A 21,036-nucleotide genomic window follows, 5' to 3' on the forward strand; every position below is an offset into this window, starting at 1 on the left:
ATATGGACGGTGCTGTCCTGGTCCCTGAGGATATGGACGGTGCTGTTCTGGTACCTGTGGATATGGACTGTGCTGCACTGGTTCCTGTGGATATGGACAGTGCTGTACTGGCCCCTGTGGATATCGACTGTGCTGTGCTGTACTGGTCCCTGTGGATATGGACAGTGCCGTACTGGTCCCTGTGGATATGGACAGTGCTGCACTGGTCCCTGTGGATATGGACGGTGCTGTACTGGTACCTGTGGATATGGACTGTGCTGCACTGGTTCCTGTGGATATGGACAGTGCTGTACTGGTCCCTGTGGATATCGACTGTGCTGTGCTGTACTGGTCCCTGTGGATATGGACAGTGCTGTACTGGTCCCTGTGGATATGGACAGTGCTGCACTGGTCCCTGTGGATATGGACGGTGCTGTATTTGTCCCTGTGGATATGGACGGTGCTGTATTGGTCCCTGTGGATATGGACGGTGCTGTCCTGGTCCCTGTGGATATGGACGGTGCTGTACTGGTCCCTGTGGATATGGACGGAGCTGTGCTGTACTGGTCCCTGTGGATATGGACGGAGCTGTGCTGGTCCCTGTGGATACGGACGGTGCTGTACTGGTCCCTGTGGATATGGACGGTGCTGTACTGGTCCCTGTGGATATGGACAGTGCTGTACTGGTCCCTGTGGATATGGACGGTGCTGTATTGGTCCCTGTGGATATGGACGGTGCTGTCCTGGTCCCTGTGGATATGGACGGTGCTGTACTGGTCCCTGTGGATATGGACGGAGCTGTGCTGGTCCCTGTGGATACGGACGGTGCTGTACTGGTCCCTGTGGATATGGACGGTGCTGTACTGGTACCTGTGGATATGGACTGTGCTGTGCTGTACTGGTCCCTGTGGATATGGACAGTGCTGTACTGGTCCCTGTGGATGTGGACAGTGCTGCACTGGTCCCTGTGGATATGGACGGTGCTGAACCGATGTCTGTGGATATGGACGGTGCTGTACTGGTCCTTGTGGATATGGACAGTGCTGTGCTGGTCCCTGTGGATATGGACGGTGCTGTACCGGTCCCTGTGGATATGGACGGTGCTGTACTGGTCCCTGTGGATATAGATGGTGCTGTTCTGGTCCCTGTGGATATGGACAGTGCTGTACTGGCCCCTGTGGAGATGGACGGTGCTGTATTGGTCCCTGTGGATATGGACGGTGCTGCACTGATGTCTGTGGATATGGACGGTGCTGTACCGGTCCCTGTGGATATGGACGGTGCTGTACTGGTCCCTGTGGATATGGATGGTGCTGTTCTGGTCCCTGTGGATATGGACAGTGCTGTACTGGTCCCTGTGGATAAGGACGGTGCTGGACTGGTCCCTGTGGATATGGACGATGCTGCACTGATGTCTGTGGATATGGACGGTGCTGTACTGGTCCTTGTGGATATGGACAATGCTGTTCTGGTCCCTGTGGATATGGACGGTGCTGCACTGGTCCCTGTGGATATGGACGGTGCTGTACTGGTCCCTGTGGATATGGACAGTGCTGTATTGGTCCCTGTGGATATGGACAGTGCTGTACTGTTCCCTGTGGATATGGACGGTGCTGCACTGGTCCCTGTGGATATGGACGGTGCTGTTCTGGTTCCTGTGGATATGGACGGTGCTGTGCTGGTCCCTGTGGATATGGACGGTGCTGTACTTGTCCCTGTGGATATGGACGGTGCTGCACTGGTCCCTGTGGATATGGACAGTGCTGTGCTGGTCCCTGTGGATATGGACGGTGCTGTCCTGGTCCCTGTGGATATGGACGGTGCTGTACTGGTCCCTGTGGATATGGACGGTGCTGTACTGGTCCCTGTGGATGTGGACGGTGTTGTCCTGATGTCTGTGGATATGGACGGTGCTGTACTGGTCCCTGTGGATATGGACGGTGCTGTCCTGGTCCCTGTGGATATGGACGGTGCTGCACTGGTCCCTGTGGATATGGACAGTGCTGTACTGGTCCCTGTGGATATGGACGGTTCTGTCCTGGTCCCTGTGGATATGGACGGTGCTGTCCTGGTCCCTGTGGATATGGACGGTGCTGTCCTGGTCCCTGTGGATATGGACGGTGCTGTCCTGGTCCCTGTGGATATGGACGGTGCTGTCCTGGTCCCTGAGGATATGGACGGTGCTGTTCTGGTACCTGTGGATATGGACTGTGCTGCACTGGTTCCTGTGGATATGGACAGTGCTGTCCTGGCCCCTGTGGATATCGACTGTGCTGTGCTGTACTGGTCCCTGTGGATATGGACAGTGCTGTACTGGTCCCTGTGGATATGGACAGTGCTGCACTGGTCCCTGTGGATATGGACGGTGCTGGACTGGTACCTGTGGATATGGACTGTGCTGCACTGGTTCCTGTGGATATGGACAGTGCTGTACTGGCCCCTGTGGATATCGACTGTGCTGTGCTGTACTGGTCCCTGTGGATATGGACAGTGCTGTACTGGTCCCTGTGGATATGGACAGTGCTGCACTGGTCCCTGTGGATATGGACGGTGCTGTCCGGGTCCCTGTGGATATGGACGGTGCTGTACTGGTCCCTGTGGATATGGACGGAGCTGTGCTGTACTGGTCCCTGTGGATTTGGACGGAGCTGTGCTGGTCCCTGTGGATACGGACGGTGCTGTACTGGTCCCTGTGGATATGGACGGTGCTGTACTGGTCCCTGAGGATATGGACGGTGCTGTACTGGTACCTGTGGAGATGGACTGTGCTGTGCTGTACTGGTCCCTGTGGATATGGACAGTGCTGTACTGGTCCCTGTGGATATGGACAGTGCTGTACTGGTCCCTGTGGATATGGACAGTGCTTCACTGGTCCCTGTGGATATGGACGGTGCTGTATTGGTCCCTGTGGATATGGACGGTGCTGTCCTGGTCCCTGTGGATATGGACGGTGCTGTACTGGTCCCTGTGGATATGGACGGAGCTGTGCTGGTCCCTGTGGATACGGACGGTGCTGTACTGGTCCCTGTGGATATGGACGGTGCTGTACTGGTCCCTGAGGATATGGACGGTGCTGTACTGGTACCTTTGGATATGGACTGTGCTGTGCTGTACTGGTCCCTGTGGATGTGGACAGTGCTGCACTGGTCCCTGTGGATATGGACGGTGCTGAACCGATGTCTGTGGATATGGACGGTGCTGTACTGCTCCTTGTGGATATGGACAGTGCTGTACTGGTCCTTGTGGATATGGACAGTGCTGTACTGGTGCCTGTGGATATGGACAGTGCTGTACTGGTCCCTGTGGATATGGACGGTGCTGTACTGATGTCTGTGGATATGGACGGTGCTGTCCTGGTCCCTGTGGATATGGACGTTGCTGTTCTGGTCCCTGTGGATATGGACGGTGCTGTCCTGGTCCCTGTGGATATGGACGGTGCTGTACTGGTCCCTGTGGATATGGACAGTCCTGTACTGGTCCCTGTGGATATGGACTGTGCTGCACTGGTCCCTGTGGATATGGAGAGTGCTGTGCTGGTCCCTGTGGATGTGAATTGTGCTGCACTGATGTGTGTGGATATTGACAGTGCTGTACTGGTCCCTGTGGATATGGACAGTGCTGGACTGGTCCTTGTGGAGATAGACAGTGCTGTACTGGCCCCTGTGGATATGGACAGTGCTGGACTGGTCCCTGTGGATATGGACGGTGCTGTACTGGTCCCTGTGGATATGGACGGTGCTGTACTGGTCCCTGTGGATGTGGACGGTGTTGTCCTGATGTGTGTGGATATGGACGGTGCTGTACTGGTCCCTGTGGATATGGACGGTGCTGTCCTGGTCCCTGTGGATATGGACGGTGCTGCACTGGTCCCTGTGGATATGGACAGTGCTGTACTGGTCCCTGTGGATATGGACGGTGCTGGACTGGTCCCTGTGGATATGGACGGTGCTGTCCTGGTCCCTGTGGATATGGACGGTGCTGTCCTGGTCCCTGAGGATATGGACGGTGCTGTTCTGGTACCTGTGGATATGGACTCTGCTGCACTGGTTCCTGTGGATATGGACAGTGCTGTACTGGCCCCTGTGGATATCGACTGTGCTGTGCTGTACTGGTCCCTGTGGATATGGACAGTGCTGTACTGGTCCCTGTGGATATGGACAGTGCTGCACTGGTCCCTGTGGATATGGACGGTGCTGTACTGGTACCTGTGGATATGGACTGTGCTGCACTGGTTCCTGTGGATATGGACAGTGCTGTACTGGTCCCTGTGGATATCGACTGTGCTGTGCTGTACTGGTCCCTGTGGATATGGACAGTGCTGTACTGGTCCCTGTGGATATGGACAGTGCTGCACTGGTCCCTGTGGATATGGACGGTGCTGTATTTGTCCCTGTGGATATGGACGGTGCTGTATTGGTCCCTGTGGATATGGACGGTGCTGTCCTGGTCCCTGTGGATATGGACGGTGCTGTACTGGTCCCTGTGGATATGGACGGAGCTGTGCTGTACTGGTCCCTGTGGATATGGACGGAGCTGTGCTGGTCCCTGTGGATACGGACGGTGCTGTACTGGTCCCTGTGGATATGGACGGTGCTGTACTGGTCCCTGTGGATATGGACAGTGCTGTACTGGTCCCTGTGGATATGGACGGTGCTGTATTGGTCCCTGTGGATATGGACGGTGCTGTACTGGTCCCTGTGGATATGGACGGAGCTGTGCTGGTCCCTGTGGATACGGACGGTGCTGTACTGGTCCCTGTGGATATGGACGGTGCTGTACTGGTCCCTGAGGATATGGACGGTGCTGTACTGGTACCTGTGGATATGGACTGTGCTGTGCTGTACTGGTCCCTGTGGATATGGACAGTGCTGTACTGGTCCCTGTGGATGTGGACAGTGCTGCACTGGTCCCTGTGGATATGGACGGTGCTGAACCGATGTCTGTGGATATGGACGGTGCTGTACTGGCCCTTGTGGATATGGACAGTGCTGTGCTGGTCCCTGTGGATATGGACGGTGCTGTACCGGTCCCTGTGGATATGGACGGTGCTGTACTGGTCCCTGTGGATATAGATGGTGCTGTTCTGGTCCCTGTGGATATGGACAGTGCTGTACTGGCCCCTGTGGAGATGGACGGTGCTGTATTGGTCCCTGTGGATATGGACGGTGCTGCACTGATGTCTGTGGATATGGACGGTGCTGTACCGGTCCCTGTGGATATGGACGGTGCTGTACTGGTCCCTGTGGATATGGATGGTGCTGTTCTGGTCCCTGTGGATATGGACAGTGCTGTACTGGTCCCTGTGGATAAGGACGGTGCTGGACTGGTCCCTGTGGATATGGGCGATGCTGCACTGATGTCTGTGGATATGGACGGTGCTGTACTGGTCCTTGTGGATATGGACAGTGCTGTTCTGGTCCCTGTGGATATGGACGGTGCTGCACTGGTCCCTGTGGATATGGACGGTGCTGTACTGGTCCCTGTGGATATGGACAGTGCTGTATTGGTCCCTGTGGATATGGACAGTGCTGTGCTGGTCCCTGTGGATATGGACGGTGCTGTACTTGTCCCTGTGGATATGGACGGTGCTGCACTGGTCCCTGTGGATATGGACAGTGCTGTGCTGGTCCCTGTGGATATGGACGGTGCTGTCCTGGTCCCTGTGGATATGGACGGTGCTGTACTGGTCCCTGTGGATATGGACGGTGCTGTACTGGTCCCTGTGGATGTGGACGGTGTTGTCCTGATGTCTGTGGATATGGACGGTGCTGTACTGGTCCCTGTGGATATGGACGGTGCTGTCCTGGTCCCTGTGGATATGGACGGTGCTGCACTGGTCCCTGTGGATATGGACAGTGCTGTACTGGTCCCTGTGGATATGGACGGTTCTGTCCTGGTCCCTGTGGATATGGACGGTGCTGTCCTGGTCCCTGTGGATATGGACGGTGCTGTCCTGGTCCCTGTGGATATGGACGGTGCTGTCCTGGTCCCTGTGGATATGGACGGTGCTGTCCTGGTCCCTGTGGATATGGACGGTGCTGTCCTGGTCCCTGAGGATATGGACGGTGCTGTTCTGGTACCTGTGGATATGGACTGTGCTGCACTGGTTCCTGTGGATATGGACAGTGCTGTACTGGCCCCTGTGGATATCGACTGTGCTGTGCTGTACTGGTCCCTGTGGATATGGACAGTGCTGTACTGGTCCCTGTGGATATGGACAGTGCTGCACTGGTCCCTGTGGATATGGACGGTGCTGGACTGGTACCTGTGGATATGGACTGTGCTGCACTGGTTCCTGTGGATATGGACAGTGCTGTACTGGCCCCTGTGGATATCGACTGTGCTGTGCTGTACTGGTCCCTGTGGATATGGACAGTGCTGTACTGGTCCCTGTGGATATGGACAGTGCTGTACTGGTCCCTGTGGATATGGACAGTGCTGCACTGGTCCCTGTGGATATGGACGGTGCTGTATTGGTCCCTGTGGATATGGACGGTGCTGTATTGGTCCCTGTGGATATGGACGGTGCTGTCCGGGTCCCTGTGGATATGGACAGTGCTGTACTGGTCCCTGTGGATATGGACGGAGCTGTGCTGTACTGGTCCCTGTGGATTTGGACGGAGCTGTGCTGGTCCCTGTGGATACGGACGGTGCTGTACTGGTCCCTGTGGATATGGACGGTGCTGTACTGGTCCCTGAGGATATGGACGGTGCTGTACTGGTACCTGTGGAGATGGACTGTGCTGTGCTGTGCTGGTCCCTGTGGATATGGACAGTGCTGTACTGGTCCCTGTGGATATGGACAGTGCTGTACTGGTCCCTGTGGATATGGACAGTGCTTCACTGGTCGCTGTGGATATGGACGGTGCTGTATTGGTCCCTGTGGATATGGACGGTGCTGTCCTGGTCCCTGTGGATATGGACGGTGCTGTACTGGTCCCTGTGGATATGGACGGAGCTGTGCTGGTCCCTGTGGATACGGACGGTGCTGTACTGGTCCCTGTGGATATGGACGGTGCTGTACTGGTCCCTGAGGATTTGGACGGTGCTGTACTGGTACCTGTGGATATGGACTGTGCTGTGCTGTACTGGTCCCTGTGGATGTGGACAGTGCTGCACTGGTCCCTGTGGATATGGACGGTGCTGAACCGATGTCTGTGGATATGGACGGTGCTGTACTGGTCCTTGTGGATATGGACAGTGCTGTACTGGTCCTTGTGGATATGGACAGTGCTGTACTGGTGCCTGTGGATATGGACAGTGCTGTACTGGTCCCTGTGGATATGGACGGTGCTGTACTGATGTCTGTGGATATGGACGGTGCTGTCCTGGTCCCTGTGGATATGGACGTTGCTGTTCTGGTCCCTGTGGATATGGACGGTGCTGTCCTGGTCCCTGTGGATATGGACGGTGCTGTACTGGTCCCTGTGGATATGGACAGTCCTGTACTGGTCCCTGTGGATATGGACTGTGCTGCACTGGTCCCTGTGGATATGGAGAGTGCTGTGCTGGTCCCTGTGGATGTGAATTGTGCTGCACTGATGTGTGTGGATATTGACAGTGCTGTACTGGTCCCTGTGGATATGGACGGTGCTGTACTGGTCCCTGTGGATATGGACTGTGCTGCACTGGTCCCTGTGGATATGGACAGTGCTGCACTGGTACCTGTGGATATGGACGGTGCTGAACCGATGTCTGTGGATATGGACGGTGCTGTACTGGTCCCTGTGGATATGGACGGTGCTGTGCTGGTCCCTGTGGATATGGACAGTGCTGTACTGGTCCCTGTGGATATGGACGGAGCTGCACTGGTCCCTGTGGATATGGACGGTGCCGTACTGGTCCCTGTGGATATGGACAGTGCCGTATGGTCCCTGTGGATATGGACGGAGCTGCACTGGTCCCTGTGGATGTGGACGGTGCCGTACTGGTCGCTGTTAATGTGGACAGTGCTGTACTGGTCCCTGTGGAGATGGACGGTGCTGTTCTGGTCCCTGTGGATATGGACGGTGCTGTTCTGGCCCCTGTGGATATGGACGGTGCTGTTCTGGTCCCTGTGGATGTGGACGGTGCTGTTCTGGCCCCTGTGGATATGGACAGTGCTGGACTGGTCCCTGTGGATATGGACAGTGCTGTACTGATGTCTGTGGATATGGACAGTACTGTTCTGGTCCCTGTGGATATGGACGGTGCTGGACTGGTCCCTGTGGATATGGACAGTGCTGTACTGATGTCTGTGGATATGGACAGTACTGTACTGGTCCCTGTAGATATGGACGGTGCTGTACTGGTCCCTGTAGATATGGACGGTGCTGTTCTGGTCCCTGTGGATATGGACGGTGCTGCACTGGTCCCTGTGGATATGGACAGTGCTGTGCTGGTCCCTGTGGATATGGACGGTGCTGTTCCGGTCCCTGTGGATATGGACGGTGCTGTGCTGGTCCCTGTGGATATGGACGGTGCTGTATGGTCCTTGTGGATATGGACAGTGCTGTGCTGGTCCCTGTGGATGTGAACAGTGCTGCACTGGTCCCTGTGGATATGGACAGTGCTGCACTGGTCCCTGTGGATATGGACAGTGCCTTACTGGTCCCTGTGGATATGGACAGTGCTGTACTGGTCCCTGTGGATGTGGACAGTGCTGTACTGGTCCCTGTGGATATGGACAGTGCTGCACTGGTCCCTGTGGATATGGACAGTGCTGTACTGGTCCCTGTGGATGGGGACAGTGCTGTACTGGTCCCTGTGGATATGGACAGTGCTGTACTGGTCCCTGTGGATGTGAACAGTGCTGCACTGGTCCCTGTGGATATGGACAGTGCTGTACTGGTCCCTGTGGATGTGGACAGTGCTGTACTGGTCCCTGTGGATGTGGACAGTGCTGTGCTGGTCCCTGTGGATGTGAACAGTGCTGCACTGGTCCCTGTGGATATGGACAGTGCTGCACTGGTCCCTGTGGATATGGACGGTGCTGGACTGGTCCCTGTGGATATGGACGGTGCTGTACTGATGTCTGTGGATATGGACGGTGCTGTACTGGTCCCTGTGGATATGGACAGTGCTGTACTGGTCCCTGTGGATGTGGACAGTGCTGGACTGGTCCCTGTGGATGTGGACAGTGCTGTACTGGTCCCTGTGGATATGGACGGTGCTGTGCTGGTTCCTGTGGATATGGACAGTGCTGTACTGGTCCCTGTGGATATGGACGGTGCTGTGCTGGTTCCTGTGGATGTGGACAGTGCTGTACTGGTCCCTGTGGATATGGACGGTGCTGTACTGGTCCCTGTGGATATGGACGGTGCTGTGCTGGTCCCTGTGGATGTGGACAGTGCTGTACTGGTCCCTGTGGATATGGACAGTGCTGTGCTGGTCCCTGTGGATGTGAACAGTGCTGCACTGGTCCCTGTGGATATGGACAGTGCTGCACTGGTCCCTGTGGATATGGACAGTGCTGTACTGGTCCCTGTGGATGTGGACAGTGCTGTACTGGTCCCTGTGGATATGGACAGTGCTGTACTGGTCCCTGTGGATATGGACAGTCCTGTACTGGTCCCTGTGGATGTGGACAGTGCTGTACTGGTCCCTGTGGATATGGACAGTGCTGTATTGGTCCCTGTGGATGTGAACAGTGCTGCACTGGTCCCTGTGGATATGGACAGTGCTGTACTGGTCCCTGTGGATGTGGACAGTGCTGTACTGGTCCCTGTGGATATGGACGGTGCTGTGCTGGTTCCTGTGGATGTGGACAGTGCTGTACTGGTCCCTGTGGATATGGACGGTGCTGTACTGGTCCCTGTTGATATGGACGGTGCTGTGCTGGTCCCTGTGGATGTGGACAGTGCTGTACTGGTCCCTGTGGATATGGACGGTGCTGTACTGGTCCCTGTGGATATGGACGGTGCTGTATGGTCCTTGTGGATATGGACAGTGCTGTGCTGGTCCCTGTGGATGTGAACAGTGCTGCACTGGTCCCTGTGGATATGGACAGTGCTGCACTGGTCCCTGTGGATATGGACAGTGCTGTACTGGTCCCTGTGGATGTGGACAGTGCTGTACTGGTCCCTGTGGATATGGACAGTGCTGCACTGGTCCCTGTGGATATGGACAGTGCTGTACTGGTCCCTGTGGATGTGGACAGTGCTGTACTGGTCCCTGTGGATATGGACAGTGCTGTACTGGTCCCTGTGGATGTGAACAGTGCTGCACTGGTCCCTGTGGATATGGACAGTGCTGTACTGGTCCCTGTGGATGTGGACAGTGCTGTACTGGTCCCTGTGCATGTGGACAGTGCTGTGCTGGTCCCTGTGGATGTGAACAGTGCTGCACTGGTCCCTGTGGATATGGACAGTGCTGCACTGGTCCCTGTGGATATGGACGGTGCTGGACTGGTCCCTGTGGATGTGGACAGTGCTGTACTGGTCCCTGTGGATATGGACAGTTCTGCACTGGTCCCTGTGGATATGGACAGTGCTGTACTGGTCCCTGTGGATGTGGACAGTGCTGCACTGGTCCCTGTGGATATGAACAGTGCTGTACTGGTCCCTGTGGATGTGAACAGTGCTGCACTGGTCCCTGTGGATATGGACAGTGCTGTACTGGTCCCTGTGGATGTGGACAGTGCTGTACTGGTCCCTGTGGATGTGAACAGTGCTGCACTGGTCCCTGTGGATATGGACAGTGCTGCACTGGTCCCTGTGGATGTGAACAGTGCTGCACTGGTCCCTGTGGATATGGACAGTGCTGCACTGGTCCCTGTGGATATGGACGGTGCTGGACTGGTCCCTGTGGATATGGACGGTGCTGTACTGATGTCTGTGGATATGGACGGTGCTGTACTGGTCCCTGTGGATATGGACAGTGCTGTACTGGTCCCTGTGGATGTGGACAGTGCTGGACTGATCCCTGTGGATGTGGACAGTGCTGTACTGGTCCCTGTGGATATGGACGGTGCTGTGCTGGTTCCTGTCGATATGGACAGTGCTGTGCTAGTCCCTGTGGATATGGACGGTGCTGTGCTGGTTCCTGTGGATGTGGACAGTGCTGTACTGGTCCCTGTGGATATGGACGGTGCTGTACTGGTCCCTGTGGATATGGACGGTGCTGTGCTGGTCCCTGTGGTTGTGGACAGTGCTGTACTGGTCCCTGTGGAAATGGACGGTGCTGTACTGGTCCCTGTGGATATGGACGGTGCTGTGCTGGTTCCTGTGGATATGGACGGTGCTGTCCTGGTCCCTGTGGATATGCACAGTGCTGTACTCGTCCCTGTGGATATGGACGGTGCTGTACTGGTCCCTGTCGATATGGACGGTGCTGTACTCGTCCCTGCAGATATTTCCAGTGCTGTACTGGTCCCTGTGGGTATGGTCATTGCTGTACTGGTCCCTGTGGGTATGGACAGTGCTGCACTGGTCCCTGTCGATATGGACGGTGCTGTACTCGTCCCTGCAGATATTTCCAGTGCTGTACTGGTCCCTGTGGGTATGGACAGTGCTTTACTGGTCCCTGTGGATATGGACAGTGCTGCACTGGTCCCTGTGGATATGGACGGTGCTGGACTGGTCCCTGTGGGAATGGACGGTGCTGTATTGGTCCCTGTGGATATGGACAGTACTGTACTGGTCCCTGTAGATATGGACGGTGCTGGACTGGTCCTTGTGGAGATGGACAGTGCTGTGCTGGTCCCTGTGGATATGGACAGTGCTGTACTGGCCCCTGTGGATATGGACAGTTCTGTTCTGGTCCCTGTGGATATGGACGGTGCTGTGCTGGTCCCTGTGGATATGGACAGTGCTGTACTGGTCCCTGTCGATATGGAAGGTGCTGTACTGGTCCCTGTGGATATGGACGGTGCTGTACTGGTCCTTGTGGATATGGACAGTGCTGTACTGGTCCCTGTCGATATGGAAGGTGCTGTACTGGTCCCTGCAGATATGGACTATTCTGGACTGGTCCCTGTGGGTGGAAAAGGTGCTGCACTCGTCCCTGTGGCTGTGTACGGTGCTGTACTGGTCCCTGTGGATATGGACGGTGCTGTACTGGTTCCTGTGGATATGGACTGTGCTGTACTGGTCCCTGTGGATATGGACTGTGCTGCACTGGTTCCTGTGGAATTGGACAGTGCTGTACTGGTCCCTGTGGATATGGACTGTGCTGTACTGGTTCCTGTGGAATTGGACAGTGCTGTACTGGTCCCTGTAGATATGGACTGTGCTGTTCTGGTCCCTGTGGATATGGACAGTGCTGTTCTGGTCCCTTTGGATATGGACAGTGCTGTACTGGCCCCTGTGGATATGGATGGTGCTGTACTGGTCCCTGTGGATATTGACAGTGCTGAACTGGTCCCTGTGGATATGGACAGTGCTGAACTGGTCCCTGTGGGTATGGACAGTCCTGCACTTGTCCCTGTGGGTGTGGACAGTGCTGCACTGGTCCTTGTGGATACGGACGGTGCTCTGCTGGTCCCTGTGGATATGGACGGTGCTGTCCTGGTCCCTGTGGATTTGGACAGTGCAGTACTGGTCCCTGTTGATATGGACAGTGCCGTACTGGTCCCTGTGGATACGGACAGTGCCTTACTGGTCCCTGTGGATATGGACAGTGCTGTTCTGGTCCCTGTGGATATGGACAGTGCTATTCTGGTCCTTGTGGATATGGACAGTGCTGGACTGGTCCCTGTGGATATGGACGGTGCTGTCCTGGTCCCTGCGGATATGGACGGTGCTGTCCTGGTCCCTGTTAGTGTGTACGGTGCTGTACTGGTCCCTGTGGATGTGGACAGTGATGCACTGGTCCCTGTGGATATGGACAGTGCTGCACTGGTCCCTGTGGATATGGACAGTGCTGCACTGGTCCCTGTGGATATGGACGGTGCTGTGCTGGTCCCTGTGGATATGGACGGTGCTGTACAGGTCCCTGTGGATATGGACAGTGCTTTCCTGGTCCCTGTGGGTATGGACGGTGCTGTACAGGTCCCTGTGGATATGGACAGTGCTGTACTGGTCCCTGTGGTTATGGACGGTGCTGTACTGGTCCCTGTGGATATGGACGGTGCTGTTCTGGTCCCTGTGGATATGGACAGTGCTGTACTGGCCCCTGTGGATATGCACAGTGCTGTACTGGCCCCTGTGGATATGGACAGTGCTGTACTGGCCCCTGTGGATATGGACAGTGCTGTACTGGCCCCTGTGGATATGGACAGTGCTGTACTTGTCCTTGTGGATATGGACAGTGCTGCACTGGTCCCTGTGGACATGGACGGAGCTGTCCTGGTCCCTGTGGATATGGACAGTGCTTTACTGGTCCCGATGGGTGTGTATGGTGCTGCACTGGTCCCTGTGGATATGGACGGTGCTGTACTGGTCCTTGTGGATATGGACAGTGCTGTACTGGTCCCTGTCGATATGGAAGGTGCTGTACTGGTCCCTGCAGATATGAACTGTTCTGGACTGGTCCCTGTGGGTGGAAAAGGTGCTGCACTCGTCCCTGTGGCTGTGTACGGTGCTGTACTTGTCCCTGTGGATATGGACGGTGCTGTTCTGGTTCCTGTGGATATGGACTGTGCTGTACTGGTCCCTGTGGATATGGACTGTGCTGCACTGGTTCCTGTGGAATTGGACAGTGCTGTACTGGTCCCTGTGGATATGGACTGTGCTGTACTGGTTCCTGTGGAATTGGACAGTGCTGTACTGGTCCCTGTGTTTATGGACTGTGCTGTTCTGGTCCCTGTGGATATGGACAGTGCTGTTCTGGTCCCTTTGGATATAGACAGTGCTGTACTGGCCCCTGTGGATATGGATGGTGCTGTACTGGTCCCTCTGGATATTGACAGTGCTGAACTGGTCCCTGTGGATATGGACAGTGCTGAACTGGTCCCTGTGGGTATGGACAGTCCTGCACTTGTCCCTGTGGGTGTGGACAGTGCTGCACTGGTCCTTGTGGATACGGACGGTGCTCTGCTGGTCCCTGTGGATATGGACGGTGCTGTACTGGTCCCTGTGGATTTGGACAGTGCAGTCCTGGTCCCTGTTGATATGGACAGTGCCGTACTGGTCCCTGTGGATACGGACAGTGCCTTACTGGTCCCTGTGGATATGGACAGTGCTGTTCTGGTCCCTGTGGATATGGACAGTGCTATTCTGGTCCTTGTGGATATGGACAGTGCTGGACTGGTCCCTGTGGATATGGACGGTGCTGTCCTGGTCCCTGCGGATATGGACGGTGCTGTCCTGGTCCCTGTTAGTGTGTACGGTGCTCTACTGGTCCCTGTGGATGTGGACAGTGATGCACTGGTCCCTGTGGATATGGACAGTGCTGCACTGGTCCCTGTGGATATGGAGAGTGCTGCACTGGTCCCTGTGGATATGGACGGTGCTGTACTGGTCCCTGTGGATGTGGACAGTGGTGCACTGGTCCCTGTGGATATGGACAGTGCTGCACTGGTCCCTGTGGGTATGGACAGTGCTGCACTGGTCCCTGTGGATATGGACGGTGCTGTACTGGTCCCTGTGGATGTGGACAGTGGTGCACTGGTCCCTGTGGATATGGACAGTGCTGCACTGGTCCCTGTGGATATGGACAGTGCTGCACTGGTCCCTGTGGATATGGACGGTGCTGTGCTGGTCCCTGTGGATATGGACGGTGCTGTACAGGTCCCTGTGGATATGGACAGTGCTGTCCTGGTCCCTGTGGATATGGACGGTGCTGTACTGGTCCGTGTGGATATGGACAGTGCTGTACTGGTCCCTGTGGATATTCACAGTGCTTTCCTGGTGTCTGTGGATATGGACGGTGCTGTGCTGGTCCCTGTGGATATGGACGGTGCTGTACAGGTCCCTGTGGATATGGACAGTGCTGTGCTGGTCCCTGTGGATATGGACATTGCTGCACTGGTCCCTGTTGATATGGACATTGCTGCACTGGTCCCTGTGGATATGGACAGTGCTGTGCTGGTCCCTGTGGATATGGACATTGCTGCACTGGTCCCTGTTGATATGGACATTGCTGCACTGGTCCCTGTGGATATGGACTGTGCTGTGCTGGTCCCTGTGGATATGGACATTGCTGCACTGGTCCCTGTTGATATGGACATTGCTGCACTGGTCCCTGTGGATATGGACATTGCTGTCCTGGTCCCTCTGGATATGGACAGTGCTGTACTGGTCCCTGTGGGTGTGGACAGTGCTGTACTGATCCCTGTGGATATGGACGGTTCTGTCCTGGTCCCTGTGGATATGGACAGTGCTGTACTGGTCCCTCTGGATATGGACCGTGCTGTACTGGTCCCTCTGGATATGGACAGTGCTGTACTGGTCCCTGCAGATATGAACGGTGCTGCACTGGTCCCTGCAGATATGGACAGTGCTGTCCTGATGTCTGTGGATATGGACGGTGCTGTACTGGTCCCTGTAGATCTGGACAGTGCTGTACTGGTCCCTCTGGATATGGACAGTGCTGTACTGGTCCCTCTGGATATGGACGGTGCTGTTCTGGTCCCTGTAGATCTGGACAGTGCTGTACTGGTCCCTCTGGATATGGACAGTGCTGTACTGGTCCCTCTGGATATGGACAGTGCTGTACTGGTCCCTCTGGATATGGACAGTGCTGTACTGGTCCCTCTGGATATGGATAGTGCTGTACTGGTCCCTCTGGATATGGACGGTGCTGTTCTGGTCCCTGTAGATCTGGACAGTGCTGTACTGGTCCCTCTGGATATGGACAGTGCTGTTCTGGTCCCTGTGGATATGGACGGTGCTGTTCTGGTCCCTCTGGATATGGACAGTGCTGTACTGGTCCCTCTGGATATGGACAGTGCTGTACTGGTCCCAGTGGATATGGACGGTGCTGGACTGGTCCCTGTGGATATGGACGGTGCTGTACTGGTCCCTGAGGATATGGACGGTGCTGGACTGGTCCCTGTGGCTATGGACGGTGCTGTACTGGTCCCTGTGGATATGGACGGTGCTGTACTGGTCCCAGTGGATATGGACTGTGCTGGACTGGTCCCTGTGGATATGGACGGTGCTGTACTGGTCCCTGTGGATATGGACAGTGCTGCACTGGTCCCTGTGGATATGGACGGTGCTGGACTGGTCCCTGTGGATATGGACGGTGCTGTACTGGTCCCTGTGGATATGGACGGTGCTGGACTGGTCCCTGTGGATATGGACGATGCTGGACTGGTCCCTGTGGATATGGACGGTGCTGTACTGGTCCCTGTGGATATGGACAGTGCTGCACTGGTCCCTGTGGATATGGCTAATGCTGTACTGGTCCCTGTGGATTTGGACAGTGCTGTACTGGTCCCTGTGGATATGGACAGTGCTGTCCTGGTGTCTGTGGATATGGACGGTGCTGTACTCGTGTCTGGATATGGACGGTGCTGTACTGGTCCGTGTGGATACGGACTGTGCTGTACTGGTCCCTGTAGATATGGACAGTGCTGTACTGGTCCCTGTGGATATGGACAGTGCTGCACTGGTCCCTGTGGATATGGACGGTGCTGTACTGGTCCGTGTGGATATGGACAGTGCTGTGCTGGTCCCTGTGGATATGGACTGTGCTGTACTGGTCCCTGTAGATATGGACAGTGCTGTACTGGTCCCTGTGGGTGTGGACAGTGCTGTCCTGGTCCCTGTGGATCTGGACGGTGCTGTCCTGGTCCCTGTGGATATGGACAGTGCTGCACTGCTCCCTGTGGATATGGACAGTGCTGTCCTGGTCCCTGTGGATCTGGACGGTGCTGTCCTGGTCCCTGTGGGTATGGACAGTGCTGTCCTGGTCCCTGTGGATATGAACGGTGCTGTACTGGTCCCAGTGGATATGGACAGTGCTGTACTGGTCCCTGTTGGTATGGACGGTGCTGTCCTGGTCCCTGTGGGTGTGGACAGTGCTGTTCTGGTGTCTGTGGATATGGACAGTGCTGTTCTGGTCCTTGTGGATATGGACAGTGCTGTACTGGTCCCTGTGGATATAGACTGTGCTGTGCAGTACTGGTCCCTGTGGATATGGACAGTGCTGTACTGGTCCCTCTGGATATGGACCGTGCTGTACTGGTCCCTCTGGATATGGACAGTGCTGTACTGGTCCCTGCAGATATGAACGGTGCTGCACTGGTCCCTGCAGATATGGACAGTGCTGTCCTGATGTCTGTGGATATGGACGGTGCTGTACTGGTCCCTGTAGATCTGGACAGTGCTGTACTGGTCCCTCTGGATATGGACAGTGCTGTACTGGTCCCTCTGGATATGGACGGTGCTGTTCTGGTCCCTGTAGATCTGGACAGTGCTGTACTGGTCCCTCTGGATATGGACAGTGCTGTACTGGTCCCTCTGGATATGGACAGTGCTGTACTGGTCCCTCTGGATATGGACAGTGCTGTACTGGTCCCTCTGGATATGGATAGTGCTGTACTGGTCCCTCTGGATATGGACGGTGCTGTTCTGGTCCCTGTAGATCTGGACAGTGCTGTACTGGTCCCTCTGGATATGGACAGTGCTGTTCTGGTCCCTGTGGATATGGACGGTGCTGTTCTGGTCCCTCTGGATATGGACAGTGCTGTACTGGTCCCTCTGGATATGGACAGTGCTGTACTGGTCCCAGTGGATATGGACGGTGCTGGACTGGTCCCTGTGGATATGGACGGTGCTGTACTGGTCCCTGAGGATATGGACGGTGCTGGACTGGTCCCTGTGGCTATGGACGGTGCTGTACTGGTCCCTGTGGATATGGACGGTGCTGTACTGGTCCCAGTGGATATGGACTGTGCTGGACTGGTCCCTGTGGATATGGACGGTGCTGTACTGGTCCCTGTGGATATGGACAGTGCTGCACTGGTCCCTGTGGATATGGACGGTGCTGGACTGGTCCCTGTGGATATGGACGGTGCTGTACTGGTCCCTGTGGATATGGACGGTGCTGGACTGGTCCCTGTGGATATGGACGATGCTGGACTGGTCCCTGTGGATATGGACGGTGCTGTACTGGTCCCTGTGGATATGGACAGTGCTGCACTGGTCCCTGTGGATATGGCTAATGCTGTACTGGTCCCTGTGGATTTGGACAGTGCTGTACTGGTCCCTGTGGATATGGACAGTGCTGTCCTGGTGTCTGTGGATATGGACGGTGCTGTACTCGTGTCTGGATATGGACGGTGCTGTACTGGTCCGTGTGGATACGGACTGTGCTGTACTGGTCCCTGTAGATATGGACAGTGCTGTACTGGTCCCTGTGGATATGGACAGTGCTGCACTGGTCCCTGTGGATATGGACGGTGCTGTACTGGTCCGTGTGGATATGGACAGTGCTGTGCTGGTCCCTGTGGATATGGACTGTGCTGTACTGGTCCCTGTAGATATGGACAGTGCTGTACTGGTCCCTGTGGGTGTGGACAGTGCTGTCCTGGTCCCTGTGGATCTGGACGGTGCTGTCCTGGTCCCTGTGGATATGGACAGTGCTGCACTGCTCCCTGTGGATATGGACAGTGCTGTCCTGGTCCCTGTGGATCTGGACGGTGCTGTCCTGGTCCCTGTGGGTATGGACAGTGCTGTCCTGGTCCCTGTGGATATGAACGGTGCTGTACTGGTCCCAGTGGATATGGACAGTGCTGTACTGGTCCCTGTTGGTATGGACGGTGCTGTCCTGGTCCCTGTGGGTGTGGACAGTGCTGTTCTGGTGTCTGTGGATATGGACAGTGCTGTTCTGGTCCTTGTGGATATGGACAGTGCTGTACTGGTCCCTGTGGATATAGACTGTGCTGTGCAGTACTGGTCCCTGTGGATATGGACAGTGCTGTACTGGTCCCTGTGGGTATGGACAGTGCTGTTCTGGTCCTTGTGGATATGGACGGTGCTGTACTGGTCCCTGTGGATATAGACTGTGCTGTGCAGTACTGGTCCCTGTGGATACGGACAGTGCTGTACTGGTCCCTGTGGATATGGACGGTGCTGTACTGGTCCCTGTGGATTTGGACGGTGCTGTACTGGTCCCTGCAGATATGGACGGTGCTGTACTGGTCCCTGCAGATATGGACGGTGCTGTACTGGTCCCTGTGGATGTGGACAGTGCAGTACTGGTCCCTGTGGGTGTGTGTGGTGCTGTACTGGTCCCTGTGGATATGGACAGTGCTGCACTGGTCCCTGTGGATATGGACGGTGCTGCACTGGTCCCTGTGGATTTGGACGGTGCTGTACTGGTGTCTGTGGGTATGGACAGTGCTGTACTGGTCCCTGTGGATATGGACAGTGCTGCACTGGTCCCTGTGGATATGGACGGTGCTGTACTGGTCCCTGTGGATGTGGACAGTGCTGCACTGGTCCCTCTGGATATGGACAGTGCTGTACTGGTCCCTGTGGATATTCACAGTGCTTTCCTGGTGTCTGTTGATGTGGACAGTGCTGTACTGGTGTCTGTGGGTATGGACAGTGCTGTACTGGTCCCTGTGGATATGGACAGTGCTGCACTGGTCCCTGTGGATATGGACGGTGCTGTGCTGGTCCCTGTGGATGTGTACAGTGTTGTACTGGTCCCTGTGGATATGGACAGTGCTGCACTGGTGTCTGCGTGTGTGGAATCAGTCCTGCTCTCTTGCCTTGATGTCTCTTTACACAATCCTATCCTGGTGTCTGGGTGTGACTCCACAGCCTTGTCCTGGTGTCTGTGTTTGTGTGCACAGTCCTATCCTTCCTTGGTATGTGTACAGTCCTTTCCTGGTGTCCCGGCGTGTGTGCGCGCGCCTGCCCCCGTGCGTGTGTGTGCAGAGTCCTGCCCCCGTGCGTGTGTGCAGAGTCCTGCCCCCGTGCGTGTGTGCGCGCGCCTGCCCCCGTGCGTGTGTGCAGAGTCCTGCCCCCGTGCGTGTGTGCAGAGTCCTGCCCCCGTGCGTGTGTGCGCGCGCCTGCCCCCGTGCGTGTGTGCAGAGTCCTGCCCCCGTGCGTGTGTGCAGAGTCCTGCCCCCGTGCGTGTGTGCGCGCGCCTGCCCCCGTGCGTGTGTGCAGAGTCCTGCCCCCGTGCGTGTGTGCAGAGTCCTGCCCCCGTGCGTGTGCGCGCGGGCCTGCCCCCGTGCGTGTGTGCAGAGTCCTGCCCCCATGCGTGTGTGCGCGCGCCTGCCCCCGTGCGTGTGTGCAGAGTCCTGCCCCCGTGCGTGTGCGCGCGGGCCTGCCCCCGTGCGTGTGCGCGCGGGCCTGCCCCCGTGCGTGTGCGCATCGAGTTGCATTGAATCTACAGCATCAAAACACTGGTCTTCGCCGGTGTTTATGCTCCACACGAGCCTCCTCCTCCCTACATCATCTCACCCGATCAGCATATCCTTCTATTCCTTTCTCCCTCATGTGTTTATCTAGATTCCCCTTAAATGTATCTGTACTATTCACCTCAACTACTCCTTGTGGGAGTGAGTTCCACATTCTCACCTGTCCTCATAATTTAACCCTTTTGACCCCGGTATCATTCTTGTGAACCTGCTGCACCCTCTCCAAGGCCAAGATATCCTCCCTGAGGTGCGGTGCCCAGAACTGAACCCAGTCTCCAGATGGGGTCTAACCAGAGCTCTCTTCACCTGTAACATCACCTCCACCTGTAACATCACCTCCAGCCCCTGAGGGAAAGGCCACCATTCCATTGGACAGAATGTTTTAATTCCATTCTGTAGCTGCCCCTATCAATGATGGTGGAGTTTGAAGAAGTAAAACTCCTGTTACTGCCCCTCACTGAACCCCTTCTCTCCACTTCCCACAGTGCGGACTCGCAGCAAGCCTCGCAGGGGAGCGAAACACAATGACACAGGCAGATCCAACACCTTCACGTTCAAACAGTGAGTCCTGGGCCAGCTCACCAACACCTCGCTGTGTGTGTGTGTGAGAGTGTCGGGCGGTGTGTGTGTGTGTGTGAGTGTCGGGCTGTGTGTGTGTGTGTGAGAGTGTCGGGCGGTGTGTGTGTGTGTGAGAGTGTCGGGCGGTGTGTGTGTGAGAGTGTCGGGCGGTGTGTGTGTGTGTGAGAGTGTCGGGCTGTGTGTGTGTGTGTGTGAGAGTGTCGGGCGGTGTGTGTGTGTGTGAGAGTGTCGGGCTG

The 21,036-nt window shown here is 55.9% G+C and overlaps 2 protein-coding genes across 2 annotated transcripts in view; one reads left to right on the forward strand and one right to left on the reverse strand.

Moving 5' to 3' along the window:
• Window positions 1-20,585, reverse strand: part of LOC137318082 (period circadian protein-like) — a 51,992-nt gene extending 31,407 nt beyond the window's left edge. Inside the window, exons 1-4 of the mRNA XM_067981049.1 lie at window positions 20,558-20,585; window positions 19,107-19,172; window positions 10,901-11,001; window positions 8,655-8,753 (exon numbers count right to left, since the gene is read on the reverse strand). Coding sequence (XP_067837150.1) covers window positions 8,655-8,753; window positions 10,901-11,001; window positions 19,107-19,172; window positions 20,558-20,585 — 294 coding nt within the window. The remainder of the gene's footprint in view (window positions 1-8,654; window positions 8,754-10,900; window positions 11,002-19,106; window positions 19,173-20,557) is intronic.
• Window positions 1-20,782, forward strand: part of LOC137318081 (BRCA1-A complex subunit RAP80-like) — a gene marked incomplete at its 3' end in the record, with an annotated part of 92,435 nt that extends 71,653 nt beyond the window's left edge. Inside the window, exon 5 of the mRNA XM_067981048.1 lies at window positions 20,707-20,782. Coding sequence (XP_067837149.1) covers window positions 20,707-20,782 — 76 coding nt within the window. The remainder of the gene's footprint in view (window positions 1-20,706) is intronic.
• Between the last annotated feature and the right edge of the window lie 254 nt (window positions 20,783-21,036).

Source organism: Heptranchias perlo, unplaced genomic scaffold (assembly GCF_035084215.1).
Source record: "Heptranchias perlo isolate sHepPer1 unplaced genomic scaffold, sHepPer1.hap1 HAP1_SCAFFOLD_643, whole genome shotgun sequence".
In the NCBI taxonomy this organism is placed as follows: Eukaryota; Metazoa; Chordata; class Chondrichthyes; order Hexanchiformes; family Hexanchidae; genus Heptranchias; species Heptranchias perlo.